General features: G+C 51.9%; 1 protein-coding gene across 1 annotated transcript in view; it reads left to right on the top strand.

The window, feature by feature from the left end:
* The window catches only part of POLR1A (RNA polymerase I subunit A), a 79,401-nt gene that overhangs the window by 45,273 nt on the left and 17,232 nt on the right, over window positions 1-16,896 (top strand). Inside the window, exons 19-27 of the mRNA XM_027860449.1 lie at window positions 300-398; window positions 587-739; window positions 1,599-1,681; window positions 5,348-5,513; window positions 7,628-7,849; window positions 8,716-8,930; window positions 11,292-11,459; window positions 13,056-13,191; window positions 13,707-13,864. Of these exons, the coding sequence (XP_027716250.1) occupies window positions 300-398; window positions 587-739; window positions 1,599-1,681; window positions 5,348-5,513; window positions 7,628-7,849; window positions 8,716-8,930; window positions 11,292-11,459; window positions 13,056-13,191; window positions 13,707-13,864 (1,400 nt within the window). The remainder of the gene's footprint in view (window positions 1-299; window positions 399-586; window positions 740-1,598; window positions 1,682-5,347; window positions 5,514-7,627; window positions 7,850-8,715; window positions 8,931-11,291; window positions 11,460-13,055; window positions 13,192-13,706; window positions 13,865-16,896) is intronic.

The following is a 16,896-nucleotide window of genomic DNA, read 5'->3' as shown; positions in this document are numbered from 1 at the left end:
GGCCCCGTATGTTGCCCTAGTTTCACCTGCTGGGCCTGTTGATCAGCCCACCCTCAGCATGTCCTCTTTTTACTCTCCTCCTCCCTTTTCCTTTGGCTGCTTTCTGGCTGGTGCAGGACAGAGGAGACCCTGGTCTCAGAGACGCCAGCTAGCCCTGTTGTTCGTAGCTCTGGTTAGACTCACTAGGGAGGAAGGCAGCCAGTGTCCCCCGGCATGGGTTGGGAGTGTTGACTAGGCGTGGGGCTTACATTTTCTCTATTTGTCTTGGGTCGCCCTGACTGTCTCTTTACCCTGCCTAGGCCTGCATGCCCTTCGGTCTCCACAGAGGGTTCCCAGAGAACAATCTGCAGATGATGGTCCAATCCGGAGCCAAAGGATCGACTGTCAACACGATGCAGGTCTGATCCCAGGGCTTCTCCAAGCTTACACTTTCCTACTCAGTGGACAACATCTCCGTTGACATGGTGTCTTTTGTGTCCTGTAACCACACACCTGAGGGTTCTGCGATGGTTCTCGGGAAGGCCTTGTCTTGCCTTTTCGGCTCTGTCACCCATCTCACGTCCCTGGCTTTGCTTGTGCCCCACAGATTTCCTGTCTGCTCGGTCAGATTGAGCTGGAAGGGAGGAGGCCCCCACTGATGCCCTCCGGGAAGTCGCTGCCCTGCTTCCAACCTTACGAAGTCACTCCCCGGTCTGGAGGCTTCGTCACCGGCAGGTTCCTCACAGGCATCAAGCCTCCCGTAGGTGCTTTCAGGTTTCTGTTTCAGGGAATCTCCTCCCTGTTCTTTGTACCTTGCATGCAGTGGGTGACTGACTCCCCGCTCGGATGGGTATGTGCTGAGAGGATTCTAAGGGTGAGCGGTAAGCTAAAAGATTGCAGGGTGTTAGCGGCCCTTTTGTTTAAATTCCCCTTGGTGAACAGGGGGGTTAAACTGCTGGCTGGTGAAGGGCATGCACCTCCCCATTATCAAGAGTAAAGCCCTCAGATTGTTGGCCATGCACCTTCATGATGCTGTCCAAGGGAAAGGTCCTTAGTAGTGAAGAACATTTGGTCATTACCACAGACGAAGGTTAAACTGCCCTCTCAGCCCGTTCCTACCAACTGGTAGGACCAAAAGGTGGGCGTGAGGGACTGTGGGAGCCCCTTCCCTCTGAGCCATACAGAAAGAAGAGCGGGGCTCCCAGGGCTGGCCCTTGGCCAGCTTTGACGGTATCTTGGGTTTGTCTTTGGTTTGCCTCTGTCACCCTTTCACCTTCTGCTGTGGCCCAGTCCATAATGAAGCCGGGGAAGGGAGGATCATTTCCACCTTTACCCTTTGTGGGCATGGACTTTGGGTGGCTGGTGGTTTTTCCCTGGAGTCATGTTTGGCTGGAATGATGACCTTTATAGCTGTGTCTGCTTATATCCGGCAGAGCCAAGGATGGGATCCCTTGGCTCCATTTCATGACCACAGCCTGTTCTGTGGTCCCAGGCAGCCATCTACCAGCGGTAGAGCAGGCCCTGGCCAGAGGTCATGGAAGACCCCATGTCGGCCCATCCCTGCTCATGGAGATGAGCTCATTGTGAAGTTCGTGACCATTACCCTTCTTTTCCCATAGGAATTCTTCTTTCACTGCATGGCAGGGAGAGAAGGTCTGGTAGATACAGCTGTCAAAACAAGTCGATCAGGATACCTGCAGAGGTAAGAGAACAAAACGGGACACTTTCTCCTCTGGCTGTGAAGGAATTACAAAACTGACTTATGGCCTTGGGGAATATCCCTGGATTTAGTCAGAAGAGGCCCAGTTTGAGTCCCTGCTCAGACACTTAGAGAATCACATCATTTCAGTAGGAGATTGGCCCCTGTAAGAGCATGGGTAAATCATCTCACCTCCCTGAGCCTAAGTCTTCCAGCTGTGGGTTCCCTCCCTCCCAGACTTGTGATGAGAAGAGAGTCCACTTTATAAACCTCAAAGGGCCCCGTATATAATAACCAGGAGCTCAGCGTGAGCACATCTGTGCTCTCCTGTGTCCCCTGAAGACTTTGTAAGCATGCGGAAAGGTAGAGTGGTGGGCTTTGTCAACGTGCTGGAGCTAAGATTGCCTGTTTAATTAACTCCCACAGACCGAGGTCTCCTCCTGCCAATCCCGTACTCTTGGCTCTGCGGTCTCTCTTTGAGGCCACGCTGTCTCCCAGTGGGAGGGAAGTCATTTCCCCTGACCCACAGTGCTGGAGAAGGTGCTGAAGCCTGAGCCCCGCCCACACTCGGTGACCGCTCTCCACACTGTTGTCTCAGGGTTTGCTGCTCTTCAGGCTGAAGCCCCGGCTGGCCGGCTGGCCTGCCTTCAGTTCTGCCGACAGAGGAAGGGGGAGCCCAGGCCGGCCTCTTGTACGTGCTGCCTTGTGGGTAGGGCTCTGGCTTCAGCCCTTTCTCCCCTTGTCCTCCCCAAGCCTGGGGGAACCAGTGCTGTGGGTTATCAGAAATGGCTTCCCTCTTTGGAGGAGGACCCTGAGAGAATCAGGCCATGTGTGAGACTCTGCCCTTTATGGAGTCCCTTGAACCCAGTGTGTTTTAAGACTGTAGAGCCCTCAGAAATGTGGCTGTTTGAACAGGTTGGGGCAACAGGAAAGAGAAGAGAGTGTCTCCATTCAGCCATGATGCCAGTGAGGCCTCCTGGGAGGCCCAGGTTTGTGCCCCAGAGGTGGTACTGGGTCTGTATCAGTTCTCAGGGATCCCCTCCCTGGCAGGTGGGGAGGGAAGGAGCAGCCTGAGCCCCACACTCTAAACTCCCGCCTCTTTGTTTACTTTTCCTTTTTAAAAATTTTAGCTCATTTTTATTTTACTTTTTAATTTTGATATTCAGTTGTATTTTAATTTGAGTTCCAGATATTCCCTCTCCCCCTCCCTCTTCCCTTCCCCTTCCTATATGAAGGCAAGAACAACAAAACCCATTACAAATACTTTTAGACGTGCAAAACCAGCATCCGCATTAGCCACATTCAGAGAGAAGGAGAAAAAGTTCCCTGCTGTCTGCGTCCGGGAATTCTCTCTCTGGAGGTGGACAGTGTGTTTCATCAGAGCTCATCGTTATTGATAAGCCTTCGGTTCTCCATCCCATTTGTTTTTAAACACACCCAAGTCTTCATTTACACTCTCAAATTAGACTCTGTGGACCTGTTAGACAGATAGGACACAGACCTGAAGGGCGAGCTAATTGTGTAGTGGGCATGGTGCACCGAGCCAGATGGGTGACCCCTGAGAGCGGGAACCAGATAGGTACCTTGGGATTGGGGATGGTCAGGCGGGCTCTTCTGTATCTTCCTCTGAAACTTTGCCTCTGCCACCCTCGCCTCGGTCAGCCATCTCTGTAGTCAGAGAGGGGAAATGTCTTTGGCCCCCTCCGGCCCCTCTCCTCTGTCCAATGAGTTGGCAGGGTTTGCTTATACAGCGTGGCTTACACGGCGTCTCTTCCTTCTGCCTCGCTCTTCTCCAGCTCTGTTGCTCGGTCCTCTTCCCCCTGGCCTACTGCAATAGCTAACTGGTTTTCCTGCGTCCAGGAAGATGTCAGCATCCCCACCCACCCTGCTGCTCTGACCCACACCCATATAGACTCACTCGTAGACACCCAGATATTCTTAAACCTCAGAAATACAAACACTCCAAGATATCAGCCAAGTCACTTAGTCTCTCTGTAACATGAGGGCGTTGGACATGGAACATCTCCAGATTGTCCCCTCTCTATTCTACCCCAGACTTGAGATTGTGGCAGGCCTTAAATGTTGGGCAAAGGGTCGCCACGAAGGCTTGGAACAGAGGAGGGGTGGCAGACACAGTGGTTTGGGAAGATGCATCTTGTGGTGCCTAGCATACACGGGGGGACAGAGCCTGGGGCTGAAGGGTTGTAGAGAAAGAACTAGTTTGTTCTTGGCGCTGATTTACCTTGAGGGTCGAGGGAGTGGGAGAAACCAAAGAACGATGGCATTGTTGACACAGACGAGGACAGCGAAGGGGATGTTTGCCAGGACAGGATGAATTTGGTATTGTTCGAGATGACAAGAGAACAGACAGCCAGATAGAAATGTGCCCGTTTGGTCTGAGCTCTCCAGGGAGAGAACAGCAGAGGGCCAGAAGAGCAGAGGTTAGGACTTGGTTGGCAGGAGAAGGAAGAGAAGAGAAGGCCACAGACAATGCCCGCAGGAGTCTGAGCCCTCCAGGGGATCCCCAGCACATCTCTCTGAGGCTGGGGGAGGGCAGAGTTTCCCAGAGAAAGGGCTGTGTATCCCAGTCACTCCAGAGCAGACGGCAAGTGAGGGCTGAGCAAAAGCCACTGGACCTGGGATATGGAAATGCCTAGTGTTCTCCTTTCAGATGTGAATTCCTCATGTGCCTAAGATGGGTAATAGGAGCCAGATTGGAAAAGTTTAGTACTCACCAGAGCAGAGAAATGCCTGCCTTGCTGAGTCTCTTGTTGATCCAGAGAACATTGGTCCCTGGAGAAGCATGAAAGAGCAGGCAGCTGTGTGTGTGTGGGGGGGGGGGGTGCTGCTGCACATCTGGCCGCTGGCAGCTGCGGTTCCTAGCTCTATGGCCTGCTCCCCTGCGGGAAGAGCACTGGAGGTCAGTGTGGGCCCTGCAGCGGTGGCAGGGCGGCCCAGCTTTGACCTGTGCTAGGAGACAACGCATCTCATGCTGTTGGGCAGGACACAGTAGGACTGGATTGGTTTGGTTTTTTAATTAAAATTTTGCCTTCCCTTCCTCCTGCTCTCTTCTCCCTCTGCCCCAGTTGAGAAAGAAATAAAGAATGAAAGTCTGGTTAGTAAGTATGTCTAAGTGTCTTAATGTGTGCCCTCCCTGGAGTCCATCACAGCTGCCTGGAGGTAGGCAACACGTTTGCATCAGTCCTCTGAGACTGTGAGGAGTCACTGTGTTCATCAGAATCCCTAAGGTTTTAAAGTTGTTTCTCTTTGCAATATTGCTTTTATTTTGTAAATTATACATATTTATGTATTAATAAATCATACATTCATATACAGTTATAGGTTTATATAGCTATTTGATGTATGGTGTATTAACAAATTATGTATAGTTTATAAATCCTAGTTCTTCATCAGTTCATACAAGTCTTCCCAGGTTTTTCTGAATCCATCCCCTCCATCATTTAATTGAGCGTTTCCTTTGATCATGTAATAACCTGATTTGGAGCTCCACCAGACTGATCGCCGCAGCGCCTCTGGCGCGGCCCGTTTTCCTTCTTAGGCTCCCAACGCTCCCTTGAGACCAAAGGCACGTTCTGAGTCCCCCCACCAGAGCAGCCGCCCCTTCCCTCTTGTCTCATGGGCCAGGCCTGAGCACGCCTCTGTTGGCAGGTGCATCATCAAACACCTGGAAGGGCTGGTGGTTCAGTACGACCTCACCGTGCGAGACAGCGACGGCAGCGTGGTCCAGTTCTTGTATGGAGAGGATGGGCTGGATATCCCCAAGACGCAGTTCCTGCAGCCCAAGCAGTTTCCTTTCCTCCTCAGCAACTACGAGGTAGAGGGGTTCCCATCCCCTCGGGATGGAGTAGGGAGCAGAATGGGAATCGTGTGTCTCTGACTGGGGGAAGAGGGAGGTGGCTGCGTTATTGACAGTCCCCCTCATCTGTAAAAAGAGGTGGCTAGACGCTCAGGTCCCCGACTCAGTGACTTAGAGGGTCCCACACCTCGTGGCTAGAAGGATCTCGGGATGATCCGAGCCCCAGGGAGTTGGAGCCCCCTGCCCAAGGCCACCCAGGTAGTCATTGACGGAGCCAAGTGCCAAACCCAGGGCCTTTGACTGCAGATGCAGGATCCTCCCTTGGCCTGCCTCATTGTCCCTGGGCCAGGTTGGTAACAGAAGAGACCGCATCATAGGATGGTGGCAGTAATCACGCACTGCATCTGTGTATGGCACCTTGAACATGTCAGAGTGTTGTTTTCTTTCTCTCTAAATCTACTTACATTCATAGATATAGCTGTATGTGACAACTGTAGGCAAGGCAGCGGTTAGAGCTCCGGGCCTGGAGTCAGAAAGACCTGAGTTCCAACGCAGCCTCAGGCACTTCTTAGCCGTGTGACCCTGGGCGAGTCACTTAGCCTCTGTTTGCCTCAGTTTTTTCCACTGTAAAATGGGGATCACAGAACCTACCTTCTAGGGTGGTTGTGAGGATCAGATGAGTTCAAAAGTATTCCTTTCGCATAGTTTTTGGCACATAGTAGGTGCTATATAGGTTGCTTACGCCCTTACTTTTCTTCCCTTGACTTGATGCTCATAACAATTCTTTGAGGCAAGAAAAATAGTTTTTAATCTTCATTTTGCGTGAGCTATAATAGTAACAGCTTGAATTTTCGAAGCACTGTCCTTGTAAAATGCTTTCCCTACAATTACCCCCATTTTATAGATGTTTGATTTATTGAATGGCTTGGTCACACAGCTCCTAAGAAGGCTGACCTTCCACAGGAAGCTTTTCTCTGTCCTCTTTGCTCTTTCTGCCTTTCCTCTGAGGCTGCCCCCCCTCGCTGGGGCCTGTTTGTCACCTCTACCTCGTTTGTACGTAGCTGTTTGTGTTTTCTCCCCGCTAAACTGGGAGCTCCTTGAGGGCAGGCACTTCCTTTGTATCCACAGCACCTAGCTCAGTGCCCGGCACGCAGGAGGTGCTCAGTAAATGCTGCTTGATGTGAGTGGTGAGACTTGTCCAAGGCAAGGTTCAGCTGCAGCTCTTCCGACTCCCAGCCCAGCTTTCTGTGCAAGGCAGGGGCACCCGGATAGTGGCAGCGCCACGGCTGCTGACTGGGGCAGGAGCTTTTCCCAGGCAATCCCGCTGCCTGAAAGTAAGGAAAGGATGTCCGCGTGGGAGGTCTCTGGCCAGGGATGCTTGGAGACATCCCGCTGTAGGAATGACTTCCTTGCCTTCCCTGCCCCTCCTCTGTGGCTGGGCCCACCCTCCTCCCAGCTTGTTTGGGCAGTGGGCCAGGGAGGTTTTTGCCCTCAGAAAGGGCTGGCAGTGAGGGTGTGGTGTGTGCCATCTAGGACCAAGGCAGGCTTCACCAGGGACTCAGCCTCAGCAACCTCTGTTAAGGACTCACTCAGCCAGTGGTTATTAGGTACCGCCTGTGTTCCTGGCACCATGCTGGGCTGCTCCAGGAGACACCAGGTGGACAGGAGTACCTGCCAAACAAATAGGAGAGGGTGGGGGTGGGGGTGAGGGGCAAGTCAGGAAAGGCCTCCTGGAAGAGGGGTCCTTCAACTGAGCTCTCAGAGGAATGGGGGTGATAAGGGAGAGTACCTGGCATTGGGGGCGGGCACCGAGAAATACCTTTCGGTACCGTGGGCATAGGACAGGCCCTTAGAGGCCAACTAGTCTAAGCCGTGGAAGCTGGGATGTGTCAGAGCGATGGGACCCGAGCCCTTGTCCTCTGACTCTAGGGCCAGTGGTCCTTCCACGACCTTTCCATGTCGTCAGCGGCAGAGCTGAATTTTAACTCGGGTCCTGGGTCCAGCTCCAGTTTCCATTCTGTTACCTGATAGGAGTCAGAGGCCTAAAGGCCTGTAAGACATCTGAGGAGGGGGAGTCACTTGCGGTGATCCAGGGGCTGTCACATTTTGGTTCACTGGGCTTGCTTTTCTAGGCAATACGGAAATCAAAGCATCTGGATGAAGTTTTATCCAAGATGGACCCCATGCAGGCCCAGCAGCACTTCAGAGCCCTCAGGAAGTGGCGTGCCAAGCATCCTCCCACCTGCCCCAGACACGGGGCCTTTCTGAGCTATTCCCAGAAAGTACAGGCGGCCATCCGCGCCCTGAACCTCACTGGGGGGAGCCAGAATGGCCGGGACCCCAGTGCGCAGAAGGTAAGCAGCCCCCATGCAGCCTTTGGGTGGCCTGGACACAGACTAGCCCCACTAGGGTTTGGAAGGGACCCAAGGCCAGCTGGCCCAACCCCCTGGTTTACAGGTGAAGAAACTGAGGCCCAGGGAGGGCACCAGAGCTGGGATTTGAACCCCGCTTGTCTGCTTCCCAGGGCAGCCTTTCCCACTCCCCTACACTGCGTCTCGTGTGTGGAAGATATGCATGCTTTAGGGCTGGACTCTTAACAAGATTATCACCTTAATTTTAAAAGTCATTGTAATGGTAGTTTAGGTTTATAGAGAGTTTTACAGTCACACTGCTGGTTTGCATTTAATGTCCTCCTATTGCAAGGGGAAACTTCCTGGCAGAGATTTGCAAAGATGGGATGGGCAGGAAGATATTTGTATCACACACGCACACATACATGCACACACACACACACACACACACGCACACATGCGTGCACGCACACACACGCGCACATACACGTTCTGGTTATAGAGGGGAGTCTTGTCCAGGTGTGGAGCAGACTTGGCCTTTGAGGCTGCCCCCCAACTTTGGCATTCTGGGACGCTCACAGTAACCCTAGAGGAAGCGAGGGCAGATGTTATTAATCCCACTCTTCTAGCAGAGGCATGTGGCCCAGAGGGGTGCTGGAACTTGCCCCCCCCCCCCCCGTTGCACAGTAAGTGAGGGAGTGTAGAGTTGGCGCTATCATCCATTGTAGAGAAGGTGGAAATGAATGGGCGGTCCTACCTTAGTGGGGCATTGAGGATGGGGCCTTGAGATGGGCGCGTAAATTCTCCAAGCGGTGGTTCCTGGGGGTTGCCATTTGGACAGTGGCTTTATAATCTGTTCTCTGTTGCAGATTTTAAAAATGTGGTCTGAGTTAGATGAGAAGAGCCAGAGGAAGTATGTGAAGAGAGCCCTTCCCTGCCCTGATCCCAGCCTGGGAGTCTGGCGTCCTGATATCCACTTTGCATCTGTGTCAGAAACATTTGAAAACCAGGTTGATGCGTATGCCCAGGAGTGGGCGGCTCAGGCCGAGAGAAGCTATGAAAAATCAGAACTTTCTCTTGATAGGTAACAGTTTGGGAGCGGATCAGGGGAGGGGCTAGGGTGGAGTGAAGGGGATCGATGGAGTCTTCCTGCATGAAGATCCGAGAGAGCTGGGGTCCTCCGTGTAGTCCTCTGAGCACAGGGGTCCGGAGGAGACACTAGTGAGTGGGGTTGTGAGTCTCCTGCAGTTTAATACTGGAGCCCGGTACTGAGATGTAGTCAGAAATGTAATGGAGCAGAGCCTGCAGCTCTGACCCCAGGAAGCCATGTGCTTCCTTTGTCACCTGCCCGTCACCTCCTTGGGCCTCACTTTCCTCAGCTGAAAAACAAGGAACTCATAGCAACTTGGTGGTCGTGCCTTCCTCCAAAAAAGGTCCAGTATTTGAGGCCTTGCAGCTGATACTCGGCCGGGAAAATTTGGAGAGGGCCAGAGAGCTGACAATATAATGAACTCAGCATAGGCCTGACATAGCCATGGGGTCTTCCATTCCCCTCTTCATCTAGGTAAGGGAGAAGAGAGGGAAAATGGTGGTGAGGCATCTTCCTAGGTAAGCATTCTTTTTGGACTAATTCTCTGATTTCATTGATGCGAGGAAGCTCCCTCCACCACTGCAATTGATCTGACAGAGTCGTCTGATGGGTTTGTCTGGTGTCACAGAGGCAGGACCTGACCCCTGGTGTTCCTGATTCGAAGGTCGGCTCTAGCTCTCCCGTGTGCCCGGCTGGCTTTCCCATGAATGGAAGTTATTTAAGATGCTTCGAGAGGTGTTTGGGTTAGACCAAAGATGTTTCTGCACCCCTCATGGGAATATGTCACTCATAAAACAGCTGCCTATTGTAACCGACCATTACAGTTTTATTGTGTTACCTCTCCAGAGGCTTGTCCTGTAAGAACATTCAATTTTGTGGGTTCATAGGGTCAGAGATTTGCCAAGACTTTGAAGGTATCATAAGAAGCAGTGGTTTCTGGGACATAGCTGCCAATGTGAAGCCAACAGCCTGCTCTCTTTGCTTCTCCTTTTTCTGCTCCCCGAGAATCTTTCCTCCCCGAGGCCCGTGGTGCCGGAGGGGCCCGTGGTACTAGAGGGGCCTGTGGCCTTTGCACCTGGCTTCTTCATCTCCCGCAGCAGGTCGGAGGGAGCAGCGCAGTTCAGTTTGCAGTTAGCTCGTTTCCTGGAAACAAGGCAGGGATCCATTGGCTCGCCGCCTTCCCCAGGGAGCCCTGGAGCCAGCTCTTTTCAAAGCAGAGAAGTCCACCAGGATGAAGCCCACAGATGCACTTGCTAGAGGAAACACCAGCTCTGGTTCCGTCTCTCAGGTGTATTCAGATGCTTTCAGACCTCTCTTGTTGCCAGTTGGGCACAAGCCTTATCTGATCCAGGAAAAAATGTGGGTTATAAATGAGCTCTTTACATTTTTTTTTTTAACTTTCTCAACACTAGTTCACTGAAACTAGTTTGACAAAGTAATTAAGATAACATGCATACTGACTGCTCAGGTTCTGAGTCAGACTAGTTTAAACTGAAGAGAACAGACAGGTCTTGTCTTATTTTTCATGCATTTAGCAAACCTTTTGTGGATGGTACATTTGGCCTGAGTTGAAACTTGAAACCTGAACAGTTGCCCTGCCCAAGTTTTCCCAAATTCTGAATGAGTCCGGTTCGGATGAGTAAAATGGGGATGCTGCATTTTGGTTCCTGAGCCCAGGTCCTCCTGGGAAGGTAGATGTGACAGCTTCTCCTAGGTGGCTTACAGTTGTACGAATGGCCCAGGGAGATGGGCAAGGTTTTCATGGTTATTAAGTGCCTATTCCTAGCTCAAAAATGAGCTGATCCCTGCCCTGAAGGATCACCCATTCTTATCAGGGGAGACAACTTGTGCTCTTCTAAGTAGGGCAGCTAGGAGGCGCAGTGGATAGAGCACCGGCCCTGGAGTCAGGAGGACCTGAGTTCAAATCCCGAGTCAGACCTTGACACTTACTAACCGTGTGTGTGTGACCCTAAACAAGTCACTTAACCCCAATTGCCTCGCCAGAACAAAACTCTAGGGTAATTTTAGGTGAGGAGGCCGTAGCATCTGGGCAGGGGTAGATCAGAAAGGGCCTCATGCAGGAGATGGGAGGCAATCCTTGAGCTGACGTTTGAAGGAAATGAGGGATTCCAAAGCAGGGACCTTACACAGGCATCTGGAGCCTCAGTGACTCAGTGGCTTACGATGCCTTGGGGGCAACAATAAAGACAGGAGGGCTTGTGATTACTGAGGAAGCACAGGGTCCATTCCATGGCCATGGTGCAGTATGGGGAAAGGCTCTACCTTTGGGACCAGAGGCAGGGGGCATGGTGACTCGGGTCTGTCTCCTGACTGCCCACATCCCTTTTGCCCCAGGTTGAAGACCTTGCTCCATCTGAAGTGGCAGCGGGCACTGTGTGACCCAGGGGAAGCAGTGGGCCTCCTGGCCGCCCAGAGCATTGGAGAACCTTCCACACAGATGACCCTGAACACTTTCCACTTTGCTGGCAGAGGAGAGATGAATGTCACGCTGGGAATTCCAAGGTAAGAGGCGGGTGGCATTTAGCAAAGGGAATAAGAGGAGGCTGGAGGTAAGGGGGCTTTTGTCCTACTGAGGCTCCCCCGTCTTCTGGAACTTGTAAGCACTGTCACTTGACCTGTGGCCCTGCCCGGTATCCTGGAGGGGGCCTGGGGCACCTCCGCTTTGTGGCACAGGGGGAGCAAACTCCTTATGCTGCCATGACCTTGATTTGTATTTGGATGCATTTGAGAAAGTGGTCCCAGTGGAATTCCTGCAGGGTGGAGGTGACCGTCCACACCCCATGTGGGGAGAAGTGAGGCCGGGGTGGTTTATTTGGTTTCTCTCTTTCTGTTTGACTGAGGGTAGGTCTCTCATTCTTTATCTGCTAAACACAGCAGTGTGCTGGGGCTTTTGGTGAGATAACAGTGCTAGTATGCGCCGTACCCCCTAACAGTACACTCCAGATACAGCCAGAGATGGCTGGTTACCAGTGGGGGCCTGGCCCCCAGCATCCATGGGCCCTGCTCTGACCAGAAGGAGGCAAGATGTGTCTTTATTAGACTGAATGTTGTTAACTGACATCAGCTGGGCCCAAGCCTTCTATTTTCACATTTGTAGACCTGGGCCGTTGTTACCTTTGCTGGAATGGCATTTAGGCTCTGGGCATGTGGCCCAGGGCTCACAGGAGCTCAAAGCTCCTCTCCATGGTACAGCCTCCTCTGGAGGTGACTTCGCCTTTGGGCAGAGAGTACAGAGCTCAGTAAATACAAAGTAACCTCTAAGAACTGGGAGGAGCCTTGAAGGAAGGTCGGGATTCCCAGAGGTGAAGGTGACGAGGGTGGAGCCCAGGGACCAGTGCCTTTGAACCCGCCCCCGTCAGGGGACAGCACCTGCTTGTCACCTGCCACGTGCTGTTAGACCTGGGGAAGACGACAGCATCCGCCCTCTAGGAGCTTAGATTCTGTCGGGGAGATGTGTCCCCCAATGAGTCCCTGTTCCAGTCCCTCCGCTCAGCTGCCGAGGTCATTTCCTGACACGGTCACCTCCCTACCTCCTTGCTCAGTGAGCTTCAGTGGCTCACTGTTGCCCTTCGAGTCACCTAGGAACTCCTGGGCTTTATTGAAAACCCTTCATGACACCACCCCTTCCTCTCTTTCCAGTCTTCTGACATTTTACTCCCACTCCCTGTGATCGAGGAATGATGGCCTGCTCATATCCTTGCATGGAATTTTCTGTCCCCTCACCTCTGCTGCTGGTGCCTTCCCCTTGAGTTACCCTCCCTCTGCTCCGTACATGGACAGCTTATGTGCACCAGTGTACCGGAGTGTCAGTTACTTGAGGTCTCTATTTCTATATCGCAAGCACTTAGCAGATTGCCTGGGAGATAATGAGTGTTTAGTAAATGCGTATTGACTGACTATGTACAAAGTAAGCACAGGGCACATTTTTGAGGGGCAGGGGTGGGAAGGTGAGGATGAGAAAAGACCTCAAAGAGAAGGTGGTGCTTGAGCAGAGTTTTGAAAGAAGACACAGAGCGGGGCGCTCCCCCAGAAGTGACGCCCTAAGTCCTCTCAGCATCCCACAGTGTGCTCAGGCCAAGCCCTCACCCTCTCTTTCAGATTGAGGGAGATCCTCATGGTGGCCAGCTCGAACATCAAGACGCCCATGATGAGCGTGCCTGTGCTCAACACCAAGAGGGCCTTGAAGAGGGTCAAGAGCCTGAAGAAGCAGCTGACCCGCGTGTGCCTGGGCGAGGTGCCTGCCTGGGGGCTGGGGAGGAGGCCGTTCTCCTTAGTCCTGAGAGCAGACCTGGACAGATTCGCTGCCCAGCCTTGACTTTCACACAATGCTCCACACTCACCAGAGGCAGACACTGAGTTATCAGGGGCCATATTAGCTTCTTAAGTACTGATTGGTCAGGAGGCGGTGAGGGGCTTAGCAGCTGGAAAGCTGGCTGCGTGGGCAGCCAGGACAGCATTCTAAGGTGGGACAAGTGAAGCCATCAGTCCAGGTCCTCTGACTCTTTCTCCTCCTGGGATATTAATTGCTTCAGAGGGTTTCCCTTCCTGCCCAGCTGTGGTGGAGGTTCCAGGTGCTGTTGGGGTGTGCTTGGTGCCTGCAGCACAGAGAGGGAGGGAGAGAGGGAGGGAGGGAGGGAGGGAGGGAGGGGTTCCAGGTGTGGTCAGTGTTGACTCCGTGCCACCAGCCATGCTCCCTTGTAGTACCTCCGAAGGCCTAGTTCAGCATGTGTTCTTTTGATGTGGTTACAGGTATTGCAGAAAGTTGACATCCAGGAGTCTTTCTGCATGGAAGAAAAGAAAAACAAATACCGGGTTTACTGCATTCGCTTTAATTTCCTGCCCTACAAGTATTACCAGCAGGAGAAGTACCTGCGACCTGAGGATATTTTGCATTTTGTAGAAACAAGGTCAGATTTCCAGCTGCTTTTGCTTTTCTGTTATAATTATATTAATAATTTACATTTATATGACTTGGAAGATTTGCAAACCACTTTTTTTTTTGCTTTTTGGTGAGGCAGTTGGGGGTTAAGTGACTTGCCCAGGATCACACTGCTAGTAAGTAGCAAGTGTCTGAGGCTGGATTTGAACTCAGGTCCTCCTGACTCCAGGGCTGGTGCTCTACCCACTGCACCACCTAGCTGCCCCCCATAAAACCACTTTTTTTTTTTTTTTGTGAGGTAATCGGGGTTAAGTGACTTGCTCAAGGTCACACAGCTAGTACGTGTCAAGTGTTTGGTCTGAGGCCGGATTTGAACTCAGGTCTTCCTGACTTCAGGGCCGGTGCTCTATCCACTGCACCACCTATCTGCCCCATAAACCACTTTTCTGAAAACAGTTCTATGAGAGAGATAATGCAAATGTTACTCCCGTTTCTCAGATGAAGAAACTGTGACTCTCAGAGTTAGTCAGCAAGCATTTATTGAGCCCTTTCTATATGCCTGGCACCATGCCAAGCACTGAGGGCACAAAGAAAGGTGAAAAGAGTGAGCATCTAAGATACCTCCCATGTTTGTGAAAGGTGATCTTGGGGTGGGGGGTGTGAGAAGTGGGTAGGTGAGAAGAGGTGACCGACCTGCCCATGATGCCACAGTTAGGAAGTGTCAGAACCGGGATCCAGACTCAGCGCCTCTTACGCCTGTCCCAGAGCCTAGCCCTCTCTGGCCTATCCTGTGCCTCCCCCTCACAGTGTCAGAGGAAGATGAATAAGCTGAAATAGAAGTCTGAGGAGCGGTCGGGAGCGGGGGTAAAATCCTGCCTCTGTTACTATCTGTGTGACTCTGGGCTAGTCACCTCCCCTCTCTGGGTCCCAGTTTACTCTTTTATAGAATGAAAGGGTTAGATTCAGTGATTTCTGAGTTCCTCAAAAGCTCATCACACTATGATAGTGTGGGGGGAGAGGGCAGAGGGGCCCACAGAATAGCACTGTCCAAATAGAATACTTTCCCTCAGACTCCTGCAACATAAACACCTCTTAGTAAGGGCTGCCATGTCAGGAGCATCAGCCTTCCTTAGCTGTGGCTTCTGACCATTACTTCTAATCCTGCCCCTTGGGGGTCAGTTAGCATAGAAGTCATCACTAGCCTATAAGAGAGCCCTTCCCACATTTGAAGATTCGAGAGGCTTTCCGACCCTCACCAGTAACTCTGAGCCTTTTCTTCTTCAAGTTCAAATATCCCAATTCTGGGAATCTCTTGAGGCCAGTCATTTAAAGAGCAATCCCGCAACCTATTCCTAGCAAGAAGGACCAACATTATTCTGTTTGTCAAAAAGGCCTAACTGGGGAGAGAGAGCATAGGCTTTCTTCTCTTGGCTGAGGGTGTGGATCAGCTTTGCACAGCATTCTGGTTATTGGAGGAGCTGGTTTACTGGCTGACTGGACATCTCTGTCCAGCTGGGTTTGTTCCACATTTTATCCGTGGGATTGGGAGAGTCTCTGATCACTTAGCTGTTGGCTCCCTGCTATTAGTAAAGTAAGGTTGAGTAAAGCTGGCAAGTTGTTTCCTGCCAGGCCTCAGTAAGTGCGGTTTGCTAAGGTCTCACTTAGGTATTGACGTAACTAGCAGTTGTTGCTCCCAGGAGCAGCCGAGGGCCTGCTGTGTGTGTGTGGCCCACTTGAATAGGAGGGCTGCTCAGCCTCTCACTGACACCCTGCCCATCAACTGTCTTCTCACCAGTCAGTTCCCTGCCCATAACCCTCTGCTCAGTTCCTGACCCATAATCGAATTAGTGTTACTTCTGGAAAGGGCATTCTGACATTCTGTTGCCTTGGGGCTCCACTTAACCTGCCTGAAGCTTTCCAAGCTAAAAAATCACTTTGCTTTTATTTGTGTATCCTCAGCTACTGGAACATAGTAGCTACCTTCTAAATGTTTCTTTTTTTATTCATTCATTCATTCATTATTGGGGAATGGGGGTAGATAGCTAGAGAGGGGCTCACTTGGGAGCTTGGGGCTAGGAAGAGGGTGGGCCAAGAAGAAGGCTCAGACCATCTGGGAGCTTCCTATTTTAACTAATTATTCTTGCTAAATGGATGCTAAACTCAGTTGTTTGGGGGGCAGTTGAAGGACTGAAAGTTTTGTATGTGCCTGCTAAATTCTGGCACCAAAGAGAAAAACTCTGGTCACCTTGCCCTAGTTGCAGCCCTGCAGAAACAGTCAACAAGCTTTTATTAAGTGCCTACTGTATGCCAAGTGCTGGACGCATTCACAGTTTTTCATTCTATTAGTCAGCTTCCTCCCTGCTGTCCTCCAGCGTAATGCCAGCGCTGATGTGAAGCCCAGATTTGTATTGAGAGTGGGAACAAAGTATCTGTCCGTGGAAGGCAGAAGACAGAAGGGGCAGTTGTGGCGGCTGCCTCTACATAAAAGTACACTCACCAATCCTCTTAAGAGAAATTGCAGTTTCCCATTGGAGGTTCATACAGACCAGCCCTAGGCGGCGTGGCCTCGGTGTGCATGAGGCTTGGCTTACGTGTCTCCTTTGTGATACGTGGTGGGGACAAGATGGGACACATGCAGGTCGAGCCTGTGTCTTCTGTGCATCATGTGTGCCGTGCTTGCCCATGGGGATGTCCTCTTTACTCTTTAGGCCAGGGATTTTCAGTTTTGCCTTTGTATCCCCAGTGCCTGACGCAGTGTCTGGAATTTTAGGGGATGTGGGGAGCAGGGAGGCAGATCTGGAGATGTGATTTCATCTACATGGGGAGTTGGTGGTGTGGGTGGGTATTCCCTCATCTGTTACTGATAGTCGTAGAGAGTTGCCCCAGCCTTGCCCAAGGTCACAGGAGGCAGACTCCACTGGTCTTCCTGAGTCCCAGGCCAACCCTGTAGTTCTTAGGATCCCAGACCTAGAGGAGGGAGGAACCTGGGGCCATCTAGGCCCTCCTTCTCTCCCTCCCGTATTATAGAGGAGGCAGCTAAGGCCCATTGGCTGAAGGGAC

Source organism: Vombatus ursinus, unplaced genomic scaffold (genome assembly GCF_900497805.2).
Source record: "Vombatus ursinus unplaced genomic scaffold, bare-nosed wombat genome assembly UNPS02014181.1, whole genome shotgun sequence".
In the NCBI taxonomy this organism is placed as follows: Eukaryota; Metazoa; Chordata; class Mammalia; order Diprotodontia; family Vombatidae; genus Vombatus; species Vombatus ursinus.
The sequence above is the reverse complement of the archived record's forward strand: the minus strand, read 5'-3'. Positions and strand labels throughout refer to the sequence as shown.